The following is a 26,595-nucleotide window of genomic DNA, read 5'->3' on the forward strand; positions in this document are numbered from 1 at the left end:
CCTCCTTGGGTTTCCGAGGCAGTATCACTACGGAAGTAGGATTGCCCAACCTTCCTTCCGAGGAGTGGCTGATGGGTTTGAACCGCCAGCCATCTGGTGAGCAGTCAAGTGCCTTAGCCACTATGCTACCAGAGCTCCTAGTATTAAGTATTTCTAATTCCCAAACTAGTGTTCTTTCCTGGCAACACTATTTGTAGGGATGTGGCAACACACTTTGTAGGGGTGTGTGTGTGTGTGTGTGTGTGTGACAAAACCCTGGGAGCAGCAATTCAAGTCTCCCAATCTGATAAGGTGGGCCTTCTGACAGCCCATGACTGAAAAGAAATTAAAGTAGGCAGAGTTCATTGTACACGGGGGCTCTATCTAGGAGGGTATTGGAGGGGATGGCAGAAAGCTGTGGGTTGTCAGCACACCTGTTGTCCTTGGCTCAGAACCTGCAGTTATCAATTCTGTCACTAGAAGAGGCTGCTCCTCCCTCTGAGTGGGTGTCAGGCTTATAGCACAAGCTTACGGAAATCTGGGTAGGGAACAGAAAAAAAAAAAAAAAAAAAACAGAGGCCCATTGTGGGGAAGGACTCCCAGGAGACCTGGACCTATGCTTTTTTTGTCACAGGAGAGCATAGGGCTGGGGTCCAGCACCAGGATCTCAGTGGTACCATCCTAGGACACTAGAAACTCCTCAATGGCTGCTAATTAGGACTGGCCACACTGTCTCCCTACCCTCCTCCCCCAATTCACAAAGTCCAATAGGTAACTGCTCCCCTGCTACTGCAGATCATTGGTCCATCCTTTAAAATGTACATGAAATCTTCATCTCCAGGAAGCCTCCAGGAAGAATGTGTGCCCATCTGTGGTTTGTCTTGTTCAGTGTCTAAGGGTAATTGTGATTCTGTGTTTGTGTATATGATAGACTTACCTTTCTTGAAATCAGCAGCTCTTCCCCATCTTACACAACATGTTGGAATTGGGAGGAACCTTAGAAATCATCCATTCATCTTATAATGAGGAAATCAAGGCCAAAGAGGGAAGTGATTCATCAAATCACACAGCATGGAAGTGGTAAAACTGGGACTAGATGTGTACTCTTGACCACCTGTCTCCCATGTAATTCCCATGATTACATAAGTATGTTTCCAAATGTGCCCATGTGCTTTCAATCTGTTTTAGCAACATCAAAACCATTTAAGTTGTATTTTTGGCAAAGCTCACACTCCTTTGGGTCCTTAAGCATGTTCAGGTCTGCCTGTCTGTCATTACTGCTGCGCTCCTGTGCGTACGGCTTTGTTTCTGAGTTGTGATAAGTGTGTGCCTAAGAGCAACTGAGTGCCCGTGTTTGTTTACATGTTAGGGCTATGAGTCTGTGGGCTGCTGTGTGCCCATATATGTGTCTCTGATTTTATGTTTTAATGTGTATCCACCTGTGGTTTGTCTGTAAACTTGCCTATTCCCTGTCCAAGGGTAACTGTGATTTTGTATTTGTATATATGTTGGGATTGTGGGTTTATGGACTGCTGCACATCTGTGTATACATGTGTCTCTTTCATGTTGAAGGTTGTGTGTCTGGTGTCCATTGTGCGTACAATTGGATGTGTGTACACAGTGAAGGTTTTGAGTCTAATTTCAATTGTGTTCATGTGGATTGTATGATTAAAGGCTAAAGGGTATCTGTCTGCCTTTTGTCCCGGAGTTATCAGAATTTATGTGTAGCCGTGTGTAGTCAGGTCAGGAATGTGTTTGTCTCTCAGCCAAACTTGGTCCTAGCCCAGAGGCTGGGGTCACGGTCACGTTCCGGGATGTTTTGGCACGGTCTCCTGAAGGGGCGGGGCCTCTTGGTTCCCGCCCTCTACCCCCTGGGAGATGCTTCATTTCTCCTAGCAGAACCGCAGGAGGCGGAGCCGGCACCGCCAGCTGGGCCCCGCCCCCCGGGGCTCCGGCGGGCGCATTGGCCGTAGCTGCCGTGACGTTGCAGGATTCTCAGATACAGCAGCCTAGAGCTCTGGGCCCGCGGGAGTCATTGTCCGTCACCTCGGGCTTTGTTACTTAGTTGCCTCCTCACCTGGCTGCTGGCGAGTCCTGGCGGCTGCTGTCCGGAGCCAGGTGCCAGCCACTGCCGCCGCCGCCGCCATGGTGTCCCCGGTCACTGTGGTGAGTGAGCGAGCGAGCCAGTCAGTGTTCAGCGCAGCTGGTACCCACCGGCCTGGGGACTGGGCTGCGGCCAGACCAAGCCGTTGGGGGCAGAGGTGGGGAGCGGTCTTGCGGTGGCCGGCGGCCCCCCCTGGAGTCAGGCGCTGTCAAGGCCACCGCTGAGCAGACCCGTGGCGCCCCTCCTCCGCTTGCCCCCCGCCCTCCAGCGGGAGGGAGGAAAACAGTGGGCACGTGACTCGGAAGCGTGACTTTGTTGATCTCTGTACGTCTGGCGGGGATCGGCGGGGTCGTGGCCCAGGAGAGGGAGGGGGCGGCAGCAGACCATGGGGGTCTATGTGGGTGGACCACAGCTGGGCGTGGGAGAAGGCAGGAGGCAGGAGGGTGACATGGTCCTCCTGGGAATCCGTTCCAAATTCGTTTCTTCCCCTTCCCTATCTTAAAAACGCGTGGGGGCGCGGGGAGGGGAGCGAGGTCGCCCTGGGTCTAAAGAGCAGAGCCGCTGAGTTTGATTACGCGCTAGTGGGGGAAGGGGACATTCTCAACTGGCACTTCTACTTCTCCAGACTTTCCCAACTTGAACCTTTGTGTCCTCTCCCCACTTTCTTATTCCAGTGCTGGGTTCTCTCTGCCTGTCAAGGCCTCTCCAGCTACTACTTATTTTCTCTTTCTAGGAAATATGGCAGAAAGGGAGGGGGGATGGAGTGTACCTTGATGCTTCCCAAGGGCTGGCAGGCGGCTCCTGGGGACTGTGCAAGTTGTCCAATGCCCTCCTTCCTGAGCCATACTAATGCCCTGGCCTGCCTTGATGGGGAAATCTCCATGGAAAGGGACTTGGGCATCTCTTCATCCTCTTGTCACCCCTGGAAATGCAAGGGCAGGCTTGGACTTTAGGCCCACCCACCTATCTCTTCCTAATGCCCCTCATCACAGTTTTATTAATCTCCAAGTGTCGGGTGAACTGTGAGTATGAGTGTATCCCCAAAGCCCTGCGATGGACAGCTCATTCCAGCCAGAGGCATAATCACTTTGGGCAGAATGGAGATGGCAGAGAACCCCAGCTGCTCCAATTCACACTCAGTGAAAGGAGCTTCAGAGATTCACAGATTCTTTAGTCCATGTTCAGAATATTCTGCAGTAACTCCCTACCCCAGTTTGGAGAGTGTCTGCAGTAGCCTTGGGCACAACCTAATCTGTCTGAGCCCAAGTCAGCTGCTCTAACTTCCCCCTCTCAGTTCCCCATCTCCTCCCAGCCTGTCTGCTGGCTCCTGATCAAAAGCCTGGAGAACCACCCCCCCCCCTTCCTGCCTCTTTTGTCTGCTGTGCCTTGAGTTGCTCTGTTTTCTGGGAAATGAGACTGACTGTCCCCCTGCCCCTAATCCGAGAAATCTTTGGTGCTTCAGGGACAGTTTTCTTGATCCTAACTCATGGGTCCGTTTCTCTAGCTAGCATCCCTATCTCCTTCTTGTCCTTGATGACACCTTTAGGCTGGGGCAAGGGGCTAGAGGAAGAGGAGCAGACTGATGAGCTGGGGAGAGCCTATGAGAGTGGAGGTGGCTGGCAATGCTCATCCTCACACATTTCTGGCATTCACCTGGTGTTGCCAGGGCCCTAAGCCTGTGCCCTGGCCTCACTGCTGATGGTCACGAGTTGGCTAGCCTTGGCGTCTCTGTGGTTTCCCGCTGACTCCATTCCATTCCAGACAGCTAGGAGCTAATGCTGCTGCTGGTTTGGGGTGGGGGTGGGGGGCTGAAGGGATCCTGGAGAGGGAGAGGAAGACGCCTTGGGCAATAGGAGGGGACATTATCCCAAGGTCAGCTGCTCAGTGAGTGATCATTCCAGTTCAGCCCCCGGGCCAAGAATGGACATGGCAGCAGGAATAGTAGAGCCCTTCCAATAAATTGAGGCTGAGGGTGGGGATGGCCTTCTCCACACCTGCTGGCTGGTAGGGCAGACCTGGCTGGGTTTCTTTGTATTGAACCTCCTTGTTTGTGGGGTGGGCCTGTCTCTGGGTGGATACTTGGATTGAGGGTGCTGGCTCTGAGACCCCATGAGAGGTGTCCAGCCCTGAGTGTTGCTCTATCCTGTGTCCTCTAGGTGAAGAGCGAGGGACCCAAGCTGGTACCCTTCTTCAAGGCCACCTGCGTGTATTTTGTGCTCTGGCTGCCTGCATCCAGCCCGTCGTGGGTCAGCGCCCTCATCAAGTGCCTGCCCATCTTCTGCCTCTGGCTCTTCCTTCTGGCCCATGGCCTGGGATTCCTGCTGGCCCACCCCAGTGCCACCCGCATCTTTGTAGGACTTGTCTTCTCTGCTGTGGGTGATGCCTTCCTCATCTGGCAGGATCAGGGCTACTTTGTGCATGGTCAGTTGCCATAGTAGCTGCCTGGGAGGGGTCCTGAAGCTGGCAGCTAGAGGCTCCTGGGGTGGTGGTGTGTGTGTGGAGTGTTCCAAGGATTTGGTGAATGAGCTTCTTCTGAATCAGACGATGGGGAATCTGAAGATTGCTGAGGTCAGGGATTATGGGGGACTCTGCCAGGGGGTGACCTTAAAGGTGCTCTGGTTATCAGTTCTGGAGTTACTGAGGGTCATGGTCATAGTGGGTAGCTGTCTTTACTTTTGTGGGTCTCCTTCCACCCTATTACTACTGCCCACAAAGCTTCTAGGTTATCCCAAACACCCCCACCCCTACCCTGGTTACTCACCTGAGCCTGTCCTCAGCATTCCTTCTCACTCCCAGGTCTGCTGATGTTTGCTGTGACCCACATGCTCTACGCCTCGGCCTTTGGCATGAGGCCATTGGCCCTGCGGACAGGACTGGTGATGGCAGTGCTGTCGGGCCTGTGCTATGCCCTCCTCTATCCAGGCCTTTCAGGTGCCTTCACCTACCTGGTGGGGGTCTACGTGGCCCTTATCAGCTTCATGGGCTGGCGGGCTATGGCAGGGCTGCAGCTGGTTGGGGCAGCCTGGCGCTGGACTGAGCTGGCAGCTGGCAGTGGCGCGTTGCTCTTTATCATCTCAGACATGACCATCGCCCTCGACAAGTTCTGCTTTCCTGTGCCCTACTCCCGGGCACTCATCATGTCCACCTACTATGCTGCCCAGATGCTCATCGCCCTGTCTGCTGTTGAGAGCCGGGAGCCAGTGGAAGACTATGGACTGAGCAAGACCAACTGAGGGGCCTGGGTCTGGTCACCCTTCTCTCCTCCTGGGACTGGGATTCAGGACCTGGGAACCTGAAGGAGCTGGATCAGGATGGCTGCAGTGCCAGCCTGGGGCAGCAGGTACCACCTGGCACATTGACAAGTTTGAGGGGGTGAGCAGGAAGAGGATCTCCCTAGCAGAACTAGTGGTCCAGAACAAGGCTGAAAGCTAAAAAGCCAGTCTAGGGCCAGTGTAGTACCTCTTACTAGACTGTCAAAACCCCCAGGATGGTGATGGTGCTCAGCTTATTAACCTCTCTCCCTACTAGGGAGAGGACTCTGACTCCATCTCTTATGCCCAGGACCAGTGCAATGCTGGGCTCACCCACTCCCACTCTCTCTGATCTGCACAGAGTTGAGGGAAAGGGGAGAAATCTGTGCTGAGATGACTCAGGCCCCTAGTTGGGAAGATTGGATGAGGATGAAGTCTCCCTTTCTCTCATCTATCCTTGTTACTTGAACAATCTCAATCACTATGGGATGGGTGGGAAGGTGAAGGGGTGTTTGTCCAGGGTAGGCAAGAGAACAGACTGCCTTGGCCTGGGAGCTTAGGATACCAAGGATTTAAGTTGGTCCCACCTCCCTCGCAGGCCAGCCCAGAGCTCAGGCCTCACACCAATACCCTTAGACTCCATCCCTGGGACTAGGGTGAACCATGCCAAAGGAAGGGACCGGCTGGTATGTGTGTGTGTGTGTGTGTGTGTGTTTGTAATCTGTGTTCCAGCCTGTCTGTCTTTGTCTGCCAGCTGTCTCTGTCCTGCTGTCTAAGGAGGTGCTGAGCCTGCCTCAGAGAACTGCCCCCAAGCCTGCACTCAATGCTTTCCTCCTACCCCTCCTGCACTGAGGGTGAGGGGAAGAGACTCCAATGACACTCTGGGTCACCGAGACCCAAGGCACATTCAATGCAAGAGAGGCAAGGGTGGGGCAACTCCATCCTCTACTGCCCATGTGAAAAATAAATAAATAAAACCAAGGCCATAGCCTATCCTGCTTGCTTGCCTGTATGGCATGTGCCTGTCCTGGAGAGGACAGGTATGGTGCCAGGGACCTTGGCTATTCTCATTGCCTGGGTCACAGTCCTGGCCATTGCATTTTGGCACTAGGCTGGCTCCCTGGTTGTAGTGACACTGCTGTTTGGAGTGGGTCTCACTTCCTTGGTCACGTGTGTGGGTGAGGATACAATCCAGGAGGATAGGTTGTTGTTGTTGTTATGTGCCATTGAGTCGGACCCGCCTCATAGCGACCCCTCCTTGGGTTTCCAAAGCAGTATCACTACAGAAGTAGATTGCCCCATCTTCCTTCCGAGGAGTGGCTGGAAGGTTTGAACCGCCAGCCTTCTGGTTAGCAGTCAAGTGCCTTAGGCACTACGCTACCAGAGCTCCTTAGGAGGATAGGGGACTTTAGTATTTGCCAGTATGCTAATTTGTCTTCGCTGTACTCTCTTGATGACAGATGCCCAGCACGGTTATTGATTCCTAATTGTCCAGTGTCCTCCATTCCCTCCTGCACTCCCTTCCCCCCTGCCCAAACCTATTTATTGCCTACTCCAAAATGAGCCAGATTCCCTTCAAGTAGCTTTTCTCCTTGATCCTGCGCTCAGTGGAGCAGTGGGGAGGAATAGGATTCGATTGGCTGATTCATACTTTAGATGTGAAGACCTAGCAGAACAATGTGTTATTCTACTCAGGGGCATTTGCATTTTAACAGGCAGTACCGTGACCCAGAAGTGGAAAGGAAAGCCTTGGGTGATGGTGGATGTGCCATTAGTGGAAATGTTGCATAGTTGTGGGGATATGATATAGGAGATTCATGTCGAGGTGGGTGTTGGATAAATCAGTATCTACAGAGATCCCTGGTGGGGGTTGGCAAAGGAATAAGGAAGGGAGGGCACTCAAAGGCCTATCTTTGTTTTAAGTCCAGTAGCTTCACAAGATTTTTTTTTTTTTTAAAGGAAGGATTCTTCTGTAAGACATGTTTGAAAAGTAGTGAACTCTATGATCAATCCCTTCAAGCTCTGAGATGCTCTAATTCTCTAATGGTGGGAACCCTACATATTAAAGAGGCCAGATCCTGATCCTCTTAAACCTCAAAACTCTGAAGACAAACCTGTTGTGAAGACATGGGAGGGAGCAGGACGGGGGAAAAGGATGAAAAGGTTTACCCTGAGGGGAGGGGAGGGTGCAGTGTGATTGAGGAAGGGACCACAAGTCAAAGCCCAGGCAGAAGGGGCTGGTCATTCCCTATGGAATTTGAGTGAGGCTTTCAGCCGTCCTGGCCTCAGTATATCCCCATCCCATGTACATGTCTATCCCCTTGGTCCCTGCTGTACACCACCCTCAGGAACAGGCAAGAGTGAGCTCTGTGAGTTTATTGACCCATCCCTTCATCACATGTTTACATTGACAAGCACCAGCAAGTAAACTGGGCTTCCCACCCTAGGCCATATAGAGGGCAGGCCCAGAAAAGCCCATCACATCATCCTGATGCTCAGCCTGGGACTCACATAAGGTGCTTTGATTTCTTCTGCAGACTCTCAGTGACTGATGCTAGAATTGACTTGTCATCTTTGTCTGAAAAAGCAAAGCAAGTATTTGTTAGTGTTGATGCTGGAAGGACCCCTGGTGGCACAAATGGTTTACGTGCTTGGCTGCTAACTGAAAGGTTGGCAGTTTGAACCCACCCAACTGCTCCATAGGGGAAAGACCCAGTGATCTGCTTCTATAAAGATTGTTGTCGTTGTTGTTATGTGTCGTCGAGTCGGCCCTGACTCATAGTGACCCCTCCTTGGGTTCCCGAGGCAGTATCACTACTAAGTAGATTGCCCCATTTTCCTTCCGAGGAGTGGCTGGTGGGTTTGAACCGCCAGCCTTCTGGTTAGCAGCCAAGTGCTTTAGCCACTATGACACCAGAGCTCCTTCTATAAAGATTACAGCTTAGCAAACCCTGTGGGGCAGTTCTACTCTGTCACAGGGGGCCACTATGAATCTGAATGAACTCAATTGGTACCCATCAACAGCAGTGATGCTCGGGGGAGGGGAATCTCCAAACTCCTGCCCTTGTAGTTACTACACAGGAAGCAGGAGCTGGACCCTGAATCCTACCCTGGGGATGGGTTCCAGTTCCCCAAGATCAGCTAAATGTGTGGGATCAAGAGCTGCCATTTATTCAGAGCTTAACATTTGCCAGGTACCATGCCAGGCACACCCATACAGTATCTCATTTAAGCCTCACAACAACCGTCTGAAGAACATGAGAAAATAGGCTCAGAGAGATGACTTGCTGAAGGTCACACAGCTGGTAGACCCAAGGCGGTAGAGCCTAGAGATAGAGCCAAGGCCCATGACACAGGATTCCCTTGTCAGGGATCTCTGTAACTATGGAATGAAAGCTGGATAATCTCCCACATTGCCTTCCCTGGCCTAGTTATGTTATTCAATTTAGCAGTCACTCTGGCAGCATCACCAACTCAGTACCAGACACTTAGCTGAGTACTCACGAGACAGAGCAATAGGACATGGACCTTATTTTAAGAAAAGACATCCTGTAACAGGATGAACCAAGGTCTGTAACCATGGAGACCACAACTAATGAAGTGCCACACAAGTTCAGGTAGGGGTGCAGACAGTGTATGGGTTTGTGCACACTGTACTAGGCTGGGGGCTAGCAGAGGATGAAGCTGGAGGGATGTGGGGAACCTTGTTGGTTGGGATTTTATCATGAGAAAGCTAAGGGAGAATTTAAGCAAGGGGGAGCAAGTGTTACATTTAGAAAGTTCACTCTGCTAGCTGTGAAGACGATGAATTGTGTGGGAAGGAACAAAATATTTCTTCTCAAGTGTGCACTCATGAGCAATGCAGAGGGAGTATCTCTACCAAGGTTCCCTTCAGTTCTCCCCAATGTGTGCCTCCCATCTGCCCTTATTCTTTAATCTTGGTTGCACATCAGAACCTCTTACAAAATGTTGTAAACACATAGATACCCGCCTGATCACCAGTATCTTTTAAATGCATGTCTAGAAGCCCTGGTGGCACAATGGTTAAGTGCTCAGCTACTAACCAAAAAGGCTGGTGATTGGAACCCACCCAGGGCTCTGTGGAAGAAAGATCTGCTGATCTGCTTCCATAAAGATTACTTGTGGTAATCTTAGAAAACTCTTTTGGGACAGTTCCCCTGCATCACATGGTGTGGCTATGAATCAGAATAACTCAAAGGCACTAACCATTGACTAGGCTCACCAAGGGTTCAGTAGTCAAACCATAGCCTACCAAGGAATCACAAAATCCCATGCATTAGCGGCTTGTTGTTGTTGTTATGTGCTGTCGAGTCAGACCTGACTCATAGCGACCCCTCCTTGGGTTTACAAGGCAGTATCACTACAGAAGTAGATTGCCCAACCCTTCCTTCCGAGGAGTGGCTGGTGGGTTTGAACTGCCAGCTTTCTGGTTAGCAGTCAAGTGCTTTAGGCACTATGCTACCAGAGCTCTTATTCTAGGCAGTAACAAATCACATCCAGAGGATGGGACAAAAGATTGCAGCAAGAACTGTACTCAGAGATTGTTTGCACCATGAGGAGTTCTGGTGGTGCAGTGGTTAAAGCATTCGGCTGCTAATGAAAAAGTGGGAGATTTGAACCCAACAGCGCTTGGTGGAAGAAAGACGAGGCAGTCTTCTTCCTTAAAGATTTACAACCTTGGAAACCCAAGGGGCAGTTCTACTCTTTCCTATAGGGTCATTATGAGTCAGAACCTACTGAATGGCAGTGGGTAGTGGTGAAGGGTTGCACCACCTGATGGCAGCCACATTAAATTTAAAAACTGGCTGCTACCCAAGTGAAGTGAGTTTGCCACTGGTCCACGCAATTGCCATTTTGCTCCCCAGGCCCCGACCCTGTTCAGGGCCCTCACCATAGACAGTGAGTGTGCAGGTGCTGCGGTCTTTGCCCAGCTCGTTCTCCACCAGCACGCTGTAGTCGCCGCTGTCCTTGAGCGTGCAGGTGGGGATGACAAGAGTGCAGACGCCGCTCGTAGAGTTGTACCAGAACTTGGAGTTGGCCGTGATGTTGACCTCCCCCTTGTAGAGGGTCACCGTGGGCCGCGGGTTCCCAAGGAAGGCGCAGGTCATGGTGCAGTCCTGGCCGCGCAGCACCTTGTGCGGCTTGAGTGGGGTCAAGAAGCGGGGCGCGTGGCGCCAATCTTTTTGCTCGAATGGCTTCAGCTTGGCGCTTAGGTCTTCAACTGGGCAGGGGACGCTCCGTGAGTGCTCCCTGTGGCTGCGTGGCCAGGCCTCCCCCTTTGCCCTGCCCCCTCCCCTCCCGCTGTCTTAGAACTTGGAAGGCTTCTGGGAGACTACAGCTCACACGCAACCCCAGTGACCTGGATCCGTCCAGTCAGATTCCCATGCGCCATCAACTCTGTGGGCTCTGACACTCTACTTGCCCCTAGAGCCTTCCCCTACACTAGGGTTCCATGACCTCAGCTAGGTTTGCGGGGGTTTATTCTTTCCAAGACCCCAGCGTCTTTGACGTCATTCCAGCACCAGCTTCCCCCACCTGAGGATGCACAGCTGTTTACCTAGTCTTTAACCCCTCACCAAGTTTCTCTGACTGGTCATCCCATCCTCCAAGGTCTCCTCTCACTCTCATAGTCCCTCCGAGTTTCCCGATGCCATCCCACCCTCACCTCCTCCCTCAGGGTTGCAGGGCATCGTCCCCTAGAATCCCTCCCTATTCCTCACATCCATCAGCTCCCCCACACACCCACAATATTCAGTGTCTCCACCCCCACCCCCATGTCACTCCTGCCCCCAAAGGCATCTTCCCACCTTTACCTTAGTCCCACCCTTCAGTGTATCCCAAGGTTTCTCCACTCCTAGCCCTCCCAGAAGGAGCTCTGGTGGTGCAATGGTTAAGAGCTCTGATGCTAACCAAAGGGTGGGCAGTTGGAACCTACCAGGAGCTCCAAGGGAGAAAAGACATGTGATCTGCTCCTGTAAAGATTACAGCCTAGGAAACCCTATGTCCTACAGGGTCACTATGAGTCAGAATCCACTCCATGGGACAAAACAACAGGATTCCCAATGCTTTGCTTCTCTCTCAATTTCCATGACATTAACCCTCCCACCTCAATGGTTCTCTGATTTTCTCTGACATCTTGGGTGTCCCTGCTACCCTTATGCCCTCTCTGCCATCAGGGATCCCAAGTATAATCTGAAGCTCCAAGTGCCCCCACTCACTCTTATCCTTGTTGACGAGCCAGGTATCCTTGGAGTCCAGCGGGTCGCTGTCACCGATTTCGTTCCGGGCCACCACTCGGAAGTAGTACTTCCTACCTGGGAGTAACCCGGTCACCGTGTACTTGTTGCTGAAGACGCGCTCGGCAGCAGTGAACCAGGTGGCAGTGCTGGCGTCCCGCTTCATGATGACATAGTGGGCCTCACTGTCTTCCTGCACATCAGGGCTGTGGTTCCAGGTCAGAGTCACCGTGTTGGGGACCTCCTCAAACAGCTGCAGGTTTGTTGGTGGCCGGGGGAAATCTGGACCAGTCAGAAGCTCAGTCAAAATTGAGAACTCAGAAGTAAGTCCATCTACCTATGGAAAGCTGATCTTTGACAAAGGGCCAAAGTCCATGATATGGGAAAGAGATATTCATGTTCTCTAGCAAATGGTGTTGGCAAAACTGGATGGATATTCATTTGCACAAAAATGAAACACTATCCATATAAAAAAACTAACTCAAGATAGATCAAAGACCTAAATGTAAAACCTAAAACCATAAAGATCATCAAAGGAAAAATAGGGGCAAAATCAGGGGCCCTAATACATGTAAAAAAAATATACTATTAAACATAATTAAAAATGCAAAACAGCAGAAGACAAACTAGACAACTATGACCTCCTAAAAATTAAACATTTATGCACATCAAAAGACTGCCAGAGTAAAAAGAAAACCTGGGGACTGGGAAAATATTTTGGCAATGACATATTGGACAAGGGACTATTCTCTAAAATTTATAGAAAGCTTTAACACTTAAACAACAAAAAGACAATCCAGTTAAAAAATGGGCAGAGGACATGAACAGACACTTTACCAGAGATGACATTCAGGTGGCTAACAAACATATAAAGAAATGCTCACAATCATTAGCCATTCCAAAACCAAACTCACTGCCATCGAGTCAGATCTGACTCATAGCAACCCCTCCTTGGGTTGCCGAGGCAGTATCACTATGGAGGTAGATTGCCCAACCTTCCTTCCGAGGAGTGGCTGGTGGGTTTGAACTGCCAGCCTTCTGGTTAGCAGTCAAATGCTTTAGGCACTATGCCACCAGAGCACCTTTCATTAGCCATTAGAGAGATGCAAATCAAAGCAACAATGAATTATCATCTCCCCAGCGTTAACAGCAAAGTTCAAAAAAAAAAAAAAAAAACAAGTGCTGGCAAGGGTGTGGAGAGACTGGAACCTTCATACCCTGCTGGTGTGACTGTAAAATGGTAAAACCACTGTTGAAAGTGGTATGATACTTCCTTAAAAAGTTGGAAATAGAAATACCATATGATCCAGCAATCCCACTACTAGGTATATATCCTAGAGGAATAAGAACCATGGCATGAACAGATACATACACACCCATGTTCATCAAAACATTACTCACAATAAGAAAAAGATGGAAACAGCTTAAGTGCCCATCAGCAGATGAATGGATAAACAAACTATGGTACATACACACAATATGATACTAAGCAACATTAAAGAATAATGTGAATCTACAAAACAACATGGATGAACCTGGAGGACATTATGCTTATGAAATCTGTCAATCACAAAAGGACAAATATTATACGAGACCACTACTATAAAAAGTTAAGAAAAGGTGTGTAGATATGGGATAGACTGAATCTCTTCTTTGCTACTTAGGCAGCTGGCATCTTTGCATGAGAACTATTTCTGAAATGCAACTCTGCCCTGAGACCTTGGGCAGGTTATCCATCTTTTCTGAGAGTCATGACCTCATTTTGCAAAATGGGGCTAACAGTAACTATTTTATAAGAATATTGGATAAAATGTTTTGCATAGGGTAACTGTTCAATAAAAGTTTACTCCTTCCTTCCTTAGGGGTTTAGGGCTTTATTATAAATCTTCTAGTCCTTTCTTCTCTACGAGATCACCCTAATTTTTTATATACTTATTATCTCCATCTGTCCCTCTTGTTCTTCATCCATTCTCTGCTCTGTCTCTGCCAACCATACTCTGCATATACTCCGAAGCTCACTATTGGATGTGACTACGGGAACTCAGATAAGGTTTTGAGCCTAGTCTAACCCTTCCAGGGCTTTAGGAGTTTGAGAAAAAGCTAGGCAACAAATCTCCCACCATGATAATGGCTGATGAAGTCTTGCTTGATGGTGCTAAAAAAGCCTTTACTACCTTAAGGCTTTACTACCTTAAGGAGCTCTGGTAGCATAACGGTTCAAACCCACCAGCCACTCCTCAGAAGGAAGGTTGGGAAATCTACTTCCATAGTGATATCACCTCAGAAACCCAAGGAGGAGTCACTATGAGTTGGATCCAACTCAATGGCAAATAACAACAACAACCACCTTAAGGCACGACCTACTTTCTTTTTAATTGTTGTTGTAAAAAATATATATATATGTATGTGTATATATATATATATATATATATATATATACATATATATATACACACACATGACATTTGCTAATTTGGCATTTATCATGTATAGAATTTAGTGATAGCAATTACATTAATTATGCTGTGCAACCATTACCAATACTCATTGCCAAATTCTCCATTACCATAACCAGAAACTCAAATACTTTCTAAACAATGACCCTCTTTCCACTCCCTCCTGCTGCTGGCAACCACTAACAAACCTTGGTAACTATCACCCACTCTCACTGCCATCAAGTTGGATCCAACTCATAGTGACCTCTCCTTGGGTTTCTGAGGTGGTATCACTATGGAAGTAAATCGCCCAATCTTCCTTCTGAGGAGTAGCTGGTGAGTTTGAACCACCAGCCTTCTGGTTAGCAAATGCCTTAGGCATTATACCACCAGAGCTCCTTTGGTATCTATACATTTGCCTAAGATGTGACTTTCCAGTGGTAGGAACTCAGGCAGCAGTGGAGAGATATATTTTTGGAGAGAATGCAGGGATGCTTCCTCAAAGCCTCCGTCCACTGTCAGTACCTGCCACACGCACATGAATGTCGTAGTATGCCTCTCCAAACTCATTCTGGAGCAAGATGCGGTACACCCCTGAGTCAGAGCGCTTGGTGCTGTTGATGAGGAACTGGGAGTGGTTTTTGCCCTTGGTGATGGTTTCCCGGCCCTTGGTGGGGATGCCGTCTTTCTGCCAGATCACACTGGGTGGTGGTGAGCCCTGGGTAGTGACAGAAAATGGGCATCATGGGTCACCCAGATGTATCTGGGATCAGGCCCTCTCCCCTGAGGAATCTCCTGCCAAGCCCCAGTACCAAGGCCTGGCAAGAGGCAGGGTCAGAGACAGAGGCTACAATGGTTACAACAGAAAGGGAGAGGCCATCTTGGCTATGTGAAGGGCACATGGAGGCCAGGATAAGGGAGTGACTCACAGAGAAGGCTGCATGGATGCAGAGGGCTGTCCCTGCACGAACCACCATATGACTCTTCAGCCGGGCACTGAGATCAAATTTTGGGGCAGCTGAGATGGAGGATAGAAAGGACAGCCTCAGCCTAAGCTTCTTAGTTCCAAAGCCCTTCTCAACCTCCTCTCCTTCATGCACTACAGGCCACACAGACACCTAGCACAGCACTGAACCATTATTTGTTTTCTCTCCTGATTCCATTACTAGTTTCTAAGTCCCTTCAGGGAAGATACTGTGTCTTATTTGTTTCAATATCCATGACATCTAATGGCATGTGATGGGTACTATTTGGCACAAAATAAGTATTGTATTTATTTATTTTTGTGAAGGGGAGCCCACGGGCTTACTCCTAGTTCTGTCCAGGCAGCACAAGTATGGATAATTTTTTATGGATCACAGTACCATTTGATTCTTCCCTGCAGGATGAAGCCCCAGGAAGGGAGGTTTGGAGCCAGGATGTTGGGGATTGAACCCCCAGCCCTCTCTCCATCCTTACCTGGTGGTGGCATGGCACGAACCCCCTCATCCAACTCCACAGGCTTTCCAACCCCAGCCTCATTCACAGCCCGGATTCGGAAGAAGTATTTCTGCCTCTCAGTGAGGCCTCCCACTGTGTAGCAGGTGCCTGAGATGGGGATCTTTGTGCACTTAGACCACTCCTTGGTGTCTTCAGCCCGCATCTCAAGGATGTAGCCAGAGGGTGGGTCTCCCTCTGGAGGCTCCCGCCAGGCCAAGGAGATGCTGGAGTTGGAGGAATCAGACACATGCAGGCCCTGCACCAGACCTGGGGGTTCTGAGGTGCCACAGATATCTAGTCAGTTCCTAAAGTCACCCTCTCTCAATCCCATGCCCACTTCCCACACTCAGTTCCCATGAATTCTAACTTCACCACTTCTACTTCCAGCTCCCAGTCAATATTTTCAGTACCCTACACACTCATCAACTCCCAACATTTATTTCTCTCACCAATTCAACATTTCTCCCGTGAATTTAAAACCAAAAAAACCCCAAATCCATTGCTGTTGAGTCAATTACTACTCATAGTGACCCTATAGAACAGAGTAGAACTGCCCCATAGGGTTTCCAAAAAAAACCAAACTCACTGCTGTTGAGTCAATTCGACTCATAGCAACCCCTCCTTGGGTTTCTGAGGTGGTATCTCTATGGAAGCAGATTACTCAGTCTTCCTTCTGAGGAGTGGCTGGTGGGTTTGAACCACCAGCCTTCTGGTTAGCAATCATACACCTTGGCACTAAACCATTAGAGCTCCCATAGAGTTTCCAAGGCTGTAAATTTTTATAGAAGCAGACTGCCTCATCTTTTTCCCATGTAGCAGCTGTTGAGATTTAAATCATTGGCCTTTTGATTACCAGTTGAGCACTTAACTACTATGTCACCAGGGCTCCTCTCTTGAATTCAATACTCTCCAAATTCAATATACTCTATACACTCAACCCCCTCTATATCCAAAACTCCAGCCTTTAATCCATCCCTCTCTCACCACATCCTTTCACATAAAAAGCACCTCTGCCCTCACCTCCTAAACTCAAAACCCTCCCAATCATCTACCCAACATCCCCAGCCAGTCCTCAAACAAGCCTTTAATGCCTCACCTAAGCATAAATACTCAAAGCTTGATCAAAACTGTTTCCATCCCACATCTTTGCTATATGTAATCCTGTCCCTCTACCAGGCTGGCAGCATCCAGAGAGTGGTGACCCCCTCCTGTCAGACTTTGCCAGAGAAGAAAATTTTCTAATTTGTATTGGTTAATTCCATTCTATGTGTGGCCTGACAGCCCCATACTCACTGATAGGGTCCTTGGCCACCACTGAGGTGGACGGCATACTGGGCTGCCCATGGCCTGCCTTATTCACAGCTGTAACTCGGAATTCGTATTCTGTGTCCTCCAGGAGCCCATCGACAGTGCACTTGGTGCCTGAAATGAAAAGACAAGAGGACATGGGCAAAGGGGGCCCATGGGGTGGGGGGAGAGGCCATGGAAGAGGTGGTCATGGGATACCATTAAAACCCCTAAAGTGCTGTTTGTGGGAAAGTATATTTAGAGCACCAGAGGTATGTGGGCCCACCCAGCAAAGCCTCTGACCATCCCTGCTTGGCTTCTGTTCCTAGGAACTCACCCTGGATGGGGTCCTTGTTGACTGGCACCCACAGGTTACTGCCTTTCTTTCTCCGCTCCACAATGTAGCCAAGCACTGGGGCTCCCCCATCCTGGGTGGGGGCATTCCATGTGATAGTCATAGCCTCTTTGGTCACATCAGACACTTGAGGTTGGGAGACAAGACCAGGGGGTTCTGTGGAGGGCACAGGGTAGGAGAGGATGCAATCAGATAGTTGCCCACACCATACAGAACTCTGCCATACTGATATCATTTAAAAGTAAAAACAAAAACACAACAATAACAAATAGTGGCTGGTCCCTGCCCCTAAATATTCTAATTGGCCTGGGGTAGAGCCCAGGTATTAGCATTTTAAAAAAATCCCAAGTGATTCTAATGTACAGATTGAGAATCACTGACTTAAAAACATTCCCAACCTGTGTCACCTTCAATGTCACAGTTCTCAGTGTACTGTCTTGACATACTGAGATGTGGAGATTGGTTGGGAGGGATGTCACAAGTCACTTATTAGCAATCATAATTAAAATGGAGAAGTCTGTCAAGGGATTCTTTTGGGGGAAAAAAAAAAAAATTAGAGTGGTTTTAAGATGATCTCCAAAGTAAATCACTCTCATTTGGATTCTGGGATGATTTCTGGAATGGAGAAACAGAACAGGGGAGTCAGTGGCTTGGAATTATGCATAATCTGGATATACTCATGGGATTATGTTGTGATCTGGCTGGGAAAAGAGAATTCCTGTCCTAAAGAATGTTCTTTCTTCTCTGAATTGGTCTGTGTTAAGGATGGCTAGAGAGATGATACTGGGGAATTCCCCACAGACTGACTGAAGGACCCATCCCCAAGTCATCCACTGAGCACTAGACTATCTCACTGACCGATGGGATTTCCTGCAAATACTTCGTCTGTCTCCAGTGGGTCGCTCACACCTTCTGAATTGACTGCCAGGATACGGAACTGGTATGCCTTTCCCTCTTCTACCTTGTTGGTGGAGAAGTTGGTGACTTTGCTGTCCACCTCGCCTATCTTAATCCAGGACTTCTTGCCGGCTGCCCTCCGTTCCACTATGAACTGTGTCACAGGCCGTCCACCGTTGTCCTTTGGGGCTTTCCACTTCATGTGTACACAACTACCTGAGAGCTCCAGGAACTCCACCGGGCCCTGTGGAGGCTTGGGACGGTCTGGGGACAGACAACAGCTTCAGCATGGAGCAAAGCATCAGAAGAACTTCCTCCCACTCTCCAGCCAGATTGGGGCATAGCTGGATTCTAAACTTTCTGGATCCCTCATGCTTCCCTATGTCTATCACTCTTCCTCCTAAGACTTGCCCAGAGAGATTTATCCTTGATCCTCTGAGCCTTCCACCTGCCTAGGAATGGTGGACTGAAGACCTGAGGGGTCTCGGCCTTGGCTTATCCTCCTTGTTCCCTTCCACTCACGATTTCCCCTTCCTCTAAGTGTCCAGAACTCCAGTACTTTCTAGTATCTCAGTCTATTTTACATTATAATTACATGTGTACCATTTTTCATCTCTTTTGGTTGAAGGACTGCTGAGGCTACTTCATTTCAATGTTCCCAGCACTGAGGACACAGTGGTGGTGCTCAGTCATGCTGCTGAACAGCCCAAACCTTCCCACCCACAGCTTGATGAAGAGCAAATGTAGGAAGTGGTGATTGTTGTGTGTGTGTTACATGTTGAGTATGGGCTCACTAAGGCCAATTCCTCATCTCTATGCTCACATCCATCCCAAATCCCATACTTAACCTCATTCCTCATTTATCTCTAACTTCATTTTATCTCCAATCTCATCTTAGCTTCAACATACCCCATTTCATTTCTAACCCCACTACTCTCTCCAACCAACCTCTCTGCCATCTCTAAATCCCAGTTTTTTCACCTCATTCCCACCTTACCTCTAACCATATCCTCATCTCCAAGTCAATAACAATACTAAGTAACATATTTGAAAGCTTATTATGTGCTGTGCACTCTGCTGTGTGTTGTAAATTGACTTGACCCCCCCCACCCCACTGCAATCGAGTGGGATCCGACTCACAGAAACCCTTCCTTGGGTTCCTGAGGTGATATCACTACGGAAATAGATTGCCCAACCTTCCTTCCGAGGAGTGGCTGGTAGGTTTGAACTGCCAGCTGAAGTAAGTACTAAAAACAAAAACAAAAACCCAAACAACTATCCTCCTGCTGGAAATGAGAAACTGAGCCTTAACTGAGGTTAACTGACTAGCCCAAAGTCACCTAGTTAGGAAGTGGGATTCTGTGCAAAACCAGTCTCATTTTCAACCCAAACTCCAGCTCTATCCCCAGTTTCCTTCCCAGGCCTGCCCTTCATCCTGAAAGTTGGGCAGCAAGGGGCCTACAACCAGTTCAGCTGGGCCCTGCCCTCACCCAGCACACTGAGGTGCAGGGTGGCTGTTGCTGAGCCATGGTCATTCTTGAGCTTGAGCAGGATGAGTCCGCTGTCCTCGCGCACGCAGTTTGAGATGGTGAGCAGCGCCTGGTCTTCCTTACGCTCCATGGATACACGCTCCTCCTCTGTCACCTCCATTCCGTCCTTAAACCACGTCACTTTGGGCAGCGGCTTTGCCCGGAAGGGCACCTTGATGTTTGCAGTGTGACCCACCTTCACGGTCACAGGGTGTGCAGCGAGTGCCTCCAGCATAGATGGGTCAATGGTAGGGGGATCTGCAGGGTGGAGAGGCAGGGAAGGGTAGCCCAGCAGGAAAGAGGAGTTGCTGAGGGGATAGGGAAGAAGCTTAGAACCAGCGAGGGGTAAGAACCATGGGTATGGAGGCGGGGCCAGCAGTGGTAAGCTTTATCTACAGTGGGTAGCGACCATACCTGCGATGAACACTGAGGCTTCACTCTCTGCACCCTTGGCCCTGAACGTGTACTTGCCCTCATGCTCCGGGCCCATGTTGGGGAAGATGAGCTTGTGCACTGCCCCCTGCTTCACGATCTGCACGCCAGGCAAGTCTGTGATCTGGGGGGTGGGGGATGGGCATGAGCATGGTTGTGGCCAGGTTTACCGCTTCCTCCTTCACCCCCTTCCCTGGCCCTTGTCTCTGACCTCCTTGCCATCCTTCAGCCACACGCCCTCCACCTTCTCGTCATTCAGTACAACGCACAGCTCAGCTGGGCTCCCAGTGGCTGCATGGGTGTCTAACATCCCGCTTTTCACCGTGGCCAGACGCTCTGGGGAAAAAGAAAGGCCAGGGCTGGGTCAGGGTGTTGGGGTAGAAGGGACTCATGGGAAAACAGGCTGAAGGTGATAGTCTTGGGCATGATCTGATGCCATGTTGCTCAAAATCATTCAATGATGAGGAGGTTTGGAAATGGTCACTGGGAGATTAGGGGATAGTCAATAGGGTAAAGGTGAGAGGAGATGGGGGCTGGAGCAAGTACATGGTGAGCAAGGGAAAGGTCAGTGGAGGATTGGGGAAAATCAATGGTGTTGAGAAATGGTGACCAGGAAGACTAGGAGATAGCTGATAGTTGGGGACTTAGGGTGCTCAGTTGAAAAAGGGGAATACATTGTGAGGATACAGGTGGTTAATGAAGTTGGGATGTTAGCGGTGTATATGCTGGTCAGTGGGATGGTCAGGGTCATTGGGAGTTGATGGTTGTTGGGTCAGTGGGATTGTCAGGGTTAAGGAGTAAGAGGGTCAAGGGGTGTGGGCTGATTGGGGTGCTGGGGCATGTCCAGGGTCTGGAAGTGAAAGATGGTTGAAGTCAGGGGATATGGGATAATTAGGGTTGGGAGATGGGGGTGACCAAGATCTAAGAAAAAGGATGGTCAGGACTTGGTCAGAATTTGGGAGATAGGGGTAATCAGAGTGGCGAGGTAGAGGATGGTCATGGTCTGATGACATATTAAGAGTCAGTAGAGGGTCCCATCAGTGTCCACAGTAGGGGAAGGCCAGGGTAAGGGGTAGGGTTGGTCAGTGGAGACTGACAGGGTGGGTGTGTACCCTCCACGGTGACTGTAGCAGTACTGTAGTATTCAGTGGGGTCCCCATCTTGCATGGCCACCACAGTGTACTCGCCACCATCACTGAGTTGTGCATCCTCAATGACCAGCTCTGCTCGCTTGCCCTCATGGCTCATGCTATACTTGGTGCCATGCTCCAGCAGCTGCCCATCCTTTTTCCAGTACAGTGTCACATCCTTAGATGTCATCTCACACTCGAGGCATGCACGACTCCTCTCTTTCACACGCACATTCTTGAGGGTGCTCACAAATTTGATGGGGATGCCTGAGGACAGACAGACAGCAGAAAGATGCTTGGGCCTGCTCCCAAACTCCTATACTTTTTTTCTGAAGCTTCATGCTGCCCCAGAAAACATAGGGCTTGCGAGGTTGAGTGTGCTTGTGTGCAACATATGACCCATAGAATTACCTGGCAGAGTCCTAGCTCTGTCCCTTACTTGCTAGTCAACTGTATACAACCCATTTACCTGTACAAATCTCAGTTTCCTCATATGTAAATTTGGATAACAGCTTTTACTGTCTCACAGGGCTGTAGTCAGTATTGCTAATGTCTCTACTGAAGTCAAATGGGGACCCCTAGAAAAATACGACCATGTCCTAATGCCTGGAACGTATGAGTGGGTGCTACCATATTTGGAAAAGACTCTTTGTAGATTAAAGTAATTAAGTTTGAGATCCTGAGATGAGGAAATCATCCTGGATTGTCTGGATGAGGCCTAAATGCAATGACAGAGGGAGATTATACAGACAGAAGTGGAGGAGGCACTACTGTAACCACAGAAGCAGAAACTGGAGTGTTGAGGCCACAGCCACCAGAAGCTGGAAGAGGGTAAGAATGGAGTCTTTTTCTAGAGCCCCCTAAAGTGAGTGCAGCTTTGCTGGATTTCAGACTTCTGGCTTCCAGAACTGTGAGGAAACTGAAGTTTTCTTGTTTTAAGCCACCCAGTTTGTAGTAATTTGTTATGGCAGCCATAGGAAGCTAGTATGGCCCCTTGGAGCTCCATCCATACTTGCAGTGTCTCAGTGTCTGTGCCTTTGCACATGCTGTTCCCTGTACTGGGAACGTCCTCTCCTTTTCCCCCTTCTCTGAAAGCCAAACTCGTTTTTGTTTTTCTTACTAAAGCTTTGATATCACCTCATTTTTGGCCACTACTTCTTTGTGTTCCTGTGGCCTCTGTGTCTCCCTCCATCACAGCAAAGATGATTATGTAACATGGATCCCAGGTGCAGGTCACACATGAGACATGCTCATTGGTGTGTCCACCATCATGTGCAATTCCCCACTTTAGCTATAATATTGGAATGTAAGTAGTCAAAAGCTACACAGATGTGCTCTAATTTATACTATTAGAGTTATAAAAGCCAATAATTTCTTGGTCCATGATCTCCTAGCTGATAATAAGACCCTGATGTGTCTTGACTCCTTGCTTGAGAACTGCTGCTTTAATTCTATTTCTGCATCTGCTTTACCCTCACTAGACTAGGAGTTAATGGAGGGGAGGACCATGTTTACCTGTTTAGCACCTACCTCAGGGCATCGTAAGGAAGAGATGGGTGGATGGATGGACAGATGGATAGATGACTTCCCACATGAGGGTTGCTATGGTATAAAGCCCCACCCTTCGGGCTTTGACCCAACCACTCACGGTCAATGGTGAGCTGGGCCTTCTGTACAAGGTCCCCCACCTCAGCAGAGAACTCGCCCTTGTCGCTGAGTCTGGCGTCCTTGATCTTAAGTGTGTGGGTCAGACCATCCTCAGATACTGTGATTTCATACTTCTCATCCCTCTTTAGTTCCTTTCCATTGAACTTCCACACAAAGTTTGGCACTTTTTTTGAGAGCCGAATCTCAAACACAGCTGTCTGGCGCTCTGTCACCTTCAGTGGCTTCATCTCTCCCAAGAACTTAAGTGGCTCATCTGCAGGACAGGGTAGGAGAGAAAGTCACTGGGTTGTAGACTAGTCTTTCCTGAGGGCTGGATAGTGAAGGGGGCTTGGGGACTCAGGTGTCATTGGCCTTCTGGAGTCTACATTGGGGGAAAGTACCCTTCCTATGTGAACCTGTCTTCCTTGGCGGCCCCTCCCATGATGTTCACACAGCCGCTTCCCCAGTAATGTTAGCTACAACATTGATGTTAACCAAGTACTTAACAAAATACAGTTTTAGATACGTGCCAGGTACTATTCTAGCCAATTTGCACAAATTCACTCATTTAATTCTCACAGCTACCTTAGAGCTAGATTCTACTATTATTTCCCATTTTACAGATGGGAAAATTGAGGCAAAGAGAAGTTAAGTCACTTGTCACAAATCACATATGTGGCAAAAGCTTGCATTTGAACCTAAGCAGTCTGGCTCCAGAGTCTGTGCCCTTAACCCCTCTTCTGTACTGCCCTATTGCACTTATCTCAAAATCCTCTCTATTACATACTCATGTTTCTCTTTCCATTAATTCCTATTCGCATGCAGTCTTTTCTTGCATAGCCCCACATTTTTCTCTCCCATAACCCCATGAACTCCATTGGTGGCCATCTCTACCCCCTGACCCGGACCATGTCCTCTCTGTGTTCCCCTGCTAATGTCCGTACTCATACCTAGCACTGTGAGCTGTGCACTCATCCGCTTGTCACCCACAGACAGGCTGTAGGTGCCTGCGTCGTTCATATTCACGTTGGTAATGACCAGCATATACTTTGTTCCCATCTGCTTCACATCGTACTTGCCCAGGGAGTACTGGATTCTTAATGGTTCAGTACCCTGCCTCATGGAACAGGTAGGAAAATTGATAAAGGGGTTTAGGAGGAGACCTCCAGAGCTCCCTATTTCCAAAAGCCAGTCTGAGCTAGAGGGTGCCTTGCCCACCTCTCTAAGTTCCTCAGACACCACGAGAGGACCCTAATATATCTCTACTTTCATCATCTGGCTCAGTGGTGTCTGGGGTCCTTGCATTCCCCCAAAGGCCAAACAATGTGTGTGAATTTATTTCATGCTTTCTCTTAGAGGCACAGACCTTCAGTGACCTTGAGGACTATCTAATCCAGCTTTTTCCAGTTACAGATAAAAAGTCTTAGAGAGAGGGGAAGTGACTGTCTCAAATTACACAATACCTTGGTTAAAAGCCATGAATAGAGAGCCCGACTCTCAAACCCTTTCAATCATACCAGGAGGTATCCTCTTGATAGAATGGAAATAAGCCATAGCTGATGCATAATAGAGGGTCTGAGAAGGGAGGGGGTGCAGAGAAGTGATATTGCCAGGGTAAGCCTTGGGTAGGTGTCTCTTCACCTTGATCCATATCATCTTGATATTGGGGTCCCTCAGCTCCATGATACAGTCAAAGACCACTGTGGTGTCAATCTTGGTCTCTATGTCTTCCAAGGGCTTCAGAATCCGGATGGCCTAAGAGATTGTGATAATAAAATGGTAGGTGTCAGGGGTATCTGCCTACCCAGGTTGTGTGTCTAATCCTGGAGGAGCCTCCAAGGATCTGGGAAGAAAGGGCTAAGATGATTTAACAGCAGCACCCCCTGTTGACCAACTGGAAGATTTAGGGGAGATGGAGATGATAGGGGATGAAAAATAAACCAACTATGCACTTGCTCCCTGCTGGGCACTGACCTCCACCTCTACTTTTTTCTTCATCTCTTTGAGCTTCCTGAGCAGCCCCCGGAAATCAGTAAAACCATATTCTATGCAGACCTTCTCAAAGTCTTTCTTGGGCACCTTGGACAGAATCTCTAGCATTCCTTTCTCATCTGTCACCTTCTTCTCCTTCTTCTTAGGAGCAGGAGGGGCCCTGGGAGGAGGCAGAGAACAAGCTTGGACTCAGAGTCTCTCCTTGAAGACAGAAATCTTGAAGAGCCTTTCCCAACCTTGAGATGGCCCTCCTCACTCCATGGATTCTTAGACCCTGAGCAATTAACTCAGGGCCTTGTTGAGAGGCCTTCAAGAGGCTGAGGGGTTGAGTGGGGCCAGCACCCCAGGGGAAGGACCTTCCAGCCTCACCTCTTCTTCAACATCTTTTTGAAATCCATTTTATCATGACCTAAGAAAAGAGAGCGGGACAGGATCAGACAGGGGAAAACTGGCCTGTAAGAGGAAAGGGCAGGAGGAGAGTGCTGGCTCACCCTCTGTCACCAGCAAGGACACGGTGTAGATGGCGTCTGCATGTTCATTGCTTGCGATGCACATGTAGTTGTCAGAATCATCCGAGGTTAGTGGCTCCAGCTGGATGAGAGTCAGGACGTTGGAGGAAAGGAGAGGGAACCACAGGGGGATTTTGTGAAACAAAGCGAAGTTTTCTTTTTTTGGGAGGAGGGGGAGCTGATTGTTGGGTGTGTGTGTGGAGAAGTAGTAGGTAGCCGTCAGTGTGTCAGTGTGAGTATGTGTTTGTAGATTGAGTCCACAGCAATAAAAATGTTGCCCCATCTGACTCTCCTGCTTGGCTGTGAGCTCCTGGAAGCTTTGTCTGAGTTATAACTCTATCTGCAGTTACTGGCACAGGACTGAGTATTCCTTCATTTAACACATATCTACTTCTCTGTAGCAGGTACTGACTGGACTGGGCCTCTGAGAAGTCAGTAGTGAATTAAAGCCGACTTGGTGCCTGTCTGTTTACAGGCTGGTGGGCTCTCAGAAGCCATGGCTCTCAGAACAACCTCTGCTGAATGAATGAGGTGAGGAGTGGCCAGCAGACAGACAAGGGCCAGCTTGTGTGTGCTGTGTGACTAGCCATAGGGTCTCTGGGGAGGAGAAGGAAAGAAGTCCTGTCTGTGGGGGAAGGAAGAGGCTTTTTGCCTTTCACAAAGAGAAACCAAGGGATAGCCAGTCAGGGGCGAGTAATTATAGGCTTCGGTCTCTCACTGATCCATCCCTCCCTCTCTCCAAAAGGCCTAGAGCCAGAGAATGCAACTCAGCAGGCCCAGCTCTCAAGAAGTGGCAGAGAAGCTGGTTAGGCCTAGGGAGGACCAGCTTTAGTGAGATTCTTCTGGGAGGTTCAGCTAAGAAGCTCAGGGCCTCTGACCCCCATTGCTACTCTACAATCGGTTCCTCACATTATCCCCGTCCAGTCGCATCTCAGGCTCGCTAGGTTCACTGTGGTCCCGCCCCTTTCTAGCCGCTTTGGCTTCACCTTTCCTTCTGACTCGCTCACGGTCTACCCCGCCCCTTTTCCTACACCCAGCTCTTCAATTGGTCCCGCTTAGACGGGCCTGGTTCTGGGTTAGCCCTATCAAGGCCTTGCCCCGCCCCTAGTTTTGGTCCTCCGCTTCCTGGCAATTCCCAAAGGTCTAGACTTGGCCATTCAGTTATCCCACCCCGCCTCTAGTGCAGTGGTCGCCTTTATTCCCACCGCTCTGTCCTTGGGTCACCTTTGTGCCTCTAGAACATAAGAGTACAGGCAGCCCGCTGAGGTTCTCTGCCTCCACAGCCTTACGGTAACTGGACCTCTCTGGCTTG

At 49.3% G+C, this 26,595-nt stretch overlaps 2 protein-coding genes across 2 annotated transcripts in view; one reads left to right on the forward strand and one right to left on the reverse strand.

Annotated features, from left to right (window-relative positions):
* Positions 1-2,124: 2,124 nt before the first annotated feature.
* Positions 2,125-5,316, forward strand: TMEM86A (transmembrane protein 86A). Its single transcript, XM_007955741.2, has 3 exons — positions 2,125-2,145; positions 4,240-4,504; positions 4,880-5,316. Exons 1-3 carry the CDS (start codon positions 2,125-2,127, stop codon positions 5,314-5,316), a joined length of 723 nt encoding a protein of 240 aa, XP_007953932.1.
* A 2,525-nt stretch (positions 5,317-7,841) lies between these two features.
* The window catches only part of IGSF22 (immunoglobulin superfamily member 22), a 20,324-nt gene continuing 1,570 nt past the window's right edge, over positions 7,842-26,595 (reverse strand). The window contains exons 4-22 of the mRNA XM_007955752.1: positions 25,266-25,365; positions 25,144-25,183; positions 24,757-24,934; positions 24,424-24,537; positions 23,733-23,895; positions 22,784-23,056; positions 21,118-21,402; positions 20,217-20,341; positions 19,988-20,129; positions 19,535-19,831; positions 18,006-18,308; positions 17,130-17,303; positions 16,799-16,927; positions 15,485-15,781; positions 14,956-15,044; positions 14,552-14,744; positions 11,574-11,873; positions 10,247-10,576; positions 7,842-7,912 (exon numbers count right to left, since the gene is read on the reverse strand). Coding sequence (XP_007953943.1) covers positions 7,842-7,912; positions 10,247-10,576; positions 11,574-11,873; positions 14,552-14,744; positions 14,956-15,044; positions 15,485-15,781; positions 16,799-16,927; positions 17,130-17,303; positions 18,006-18,308; positions 19,535-19,831; positions 19,988-20,129; positions 20,217-20,341; positions 21,118-21,402; positions 22,784-23,056; positions 23,733-23,895; positions 24,424-24,537; positions 24,757-24,934; positions 25,144-25,183; positions 25,266-25,365 — 3,603 coding nt within the window. The remainder of the gene's footprint in view (positions 7,913-10,246; positions 10,577-11,573; positions 11,874-14,551; positions 14,745-14,955; positions 15,045-15,484; positions 15,782-16,798; positions 16,928-17,129; positions 17,304-18,005; positions 18,309-19,534; positions 19,832-19,987; positions 20,130-20,216; positions 20,342-21,117; positions 21,403-22,783; positions 23,057-23,732; positions 23,896-24,423; positions 24,538-24,756; positions 24,935-25,143; positions 25,184-25,265; positions 25,366-26,595) is intronic.

This window comes from Orycteropus afer, unplaced genomic scaffold, assembly GCF_000298275.1.
Source record: "Orycteropus afer afer isolate SDZICR_OR568_19922 unplaced genomic scaffold, OryAfe1.0 scaffold00014, whole genome shotgun sequence".
Lineage (NCBI taxonomy): Eukaryota > Metazoa > Chordata > Mammalia > Tubulidentata > Orycteropodidae > Orycteropus > Orycteropus afer.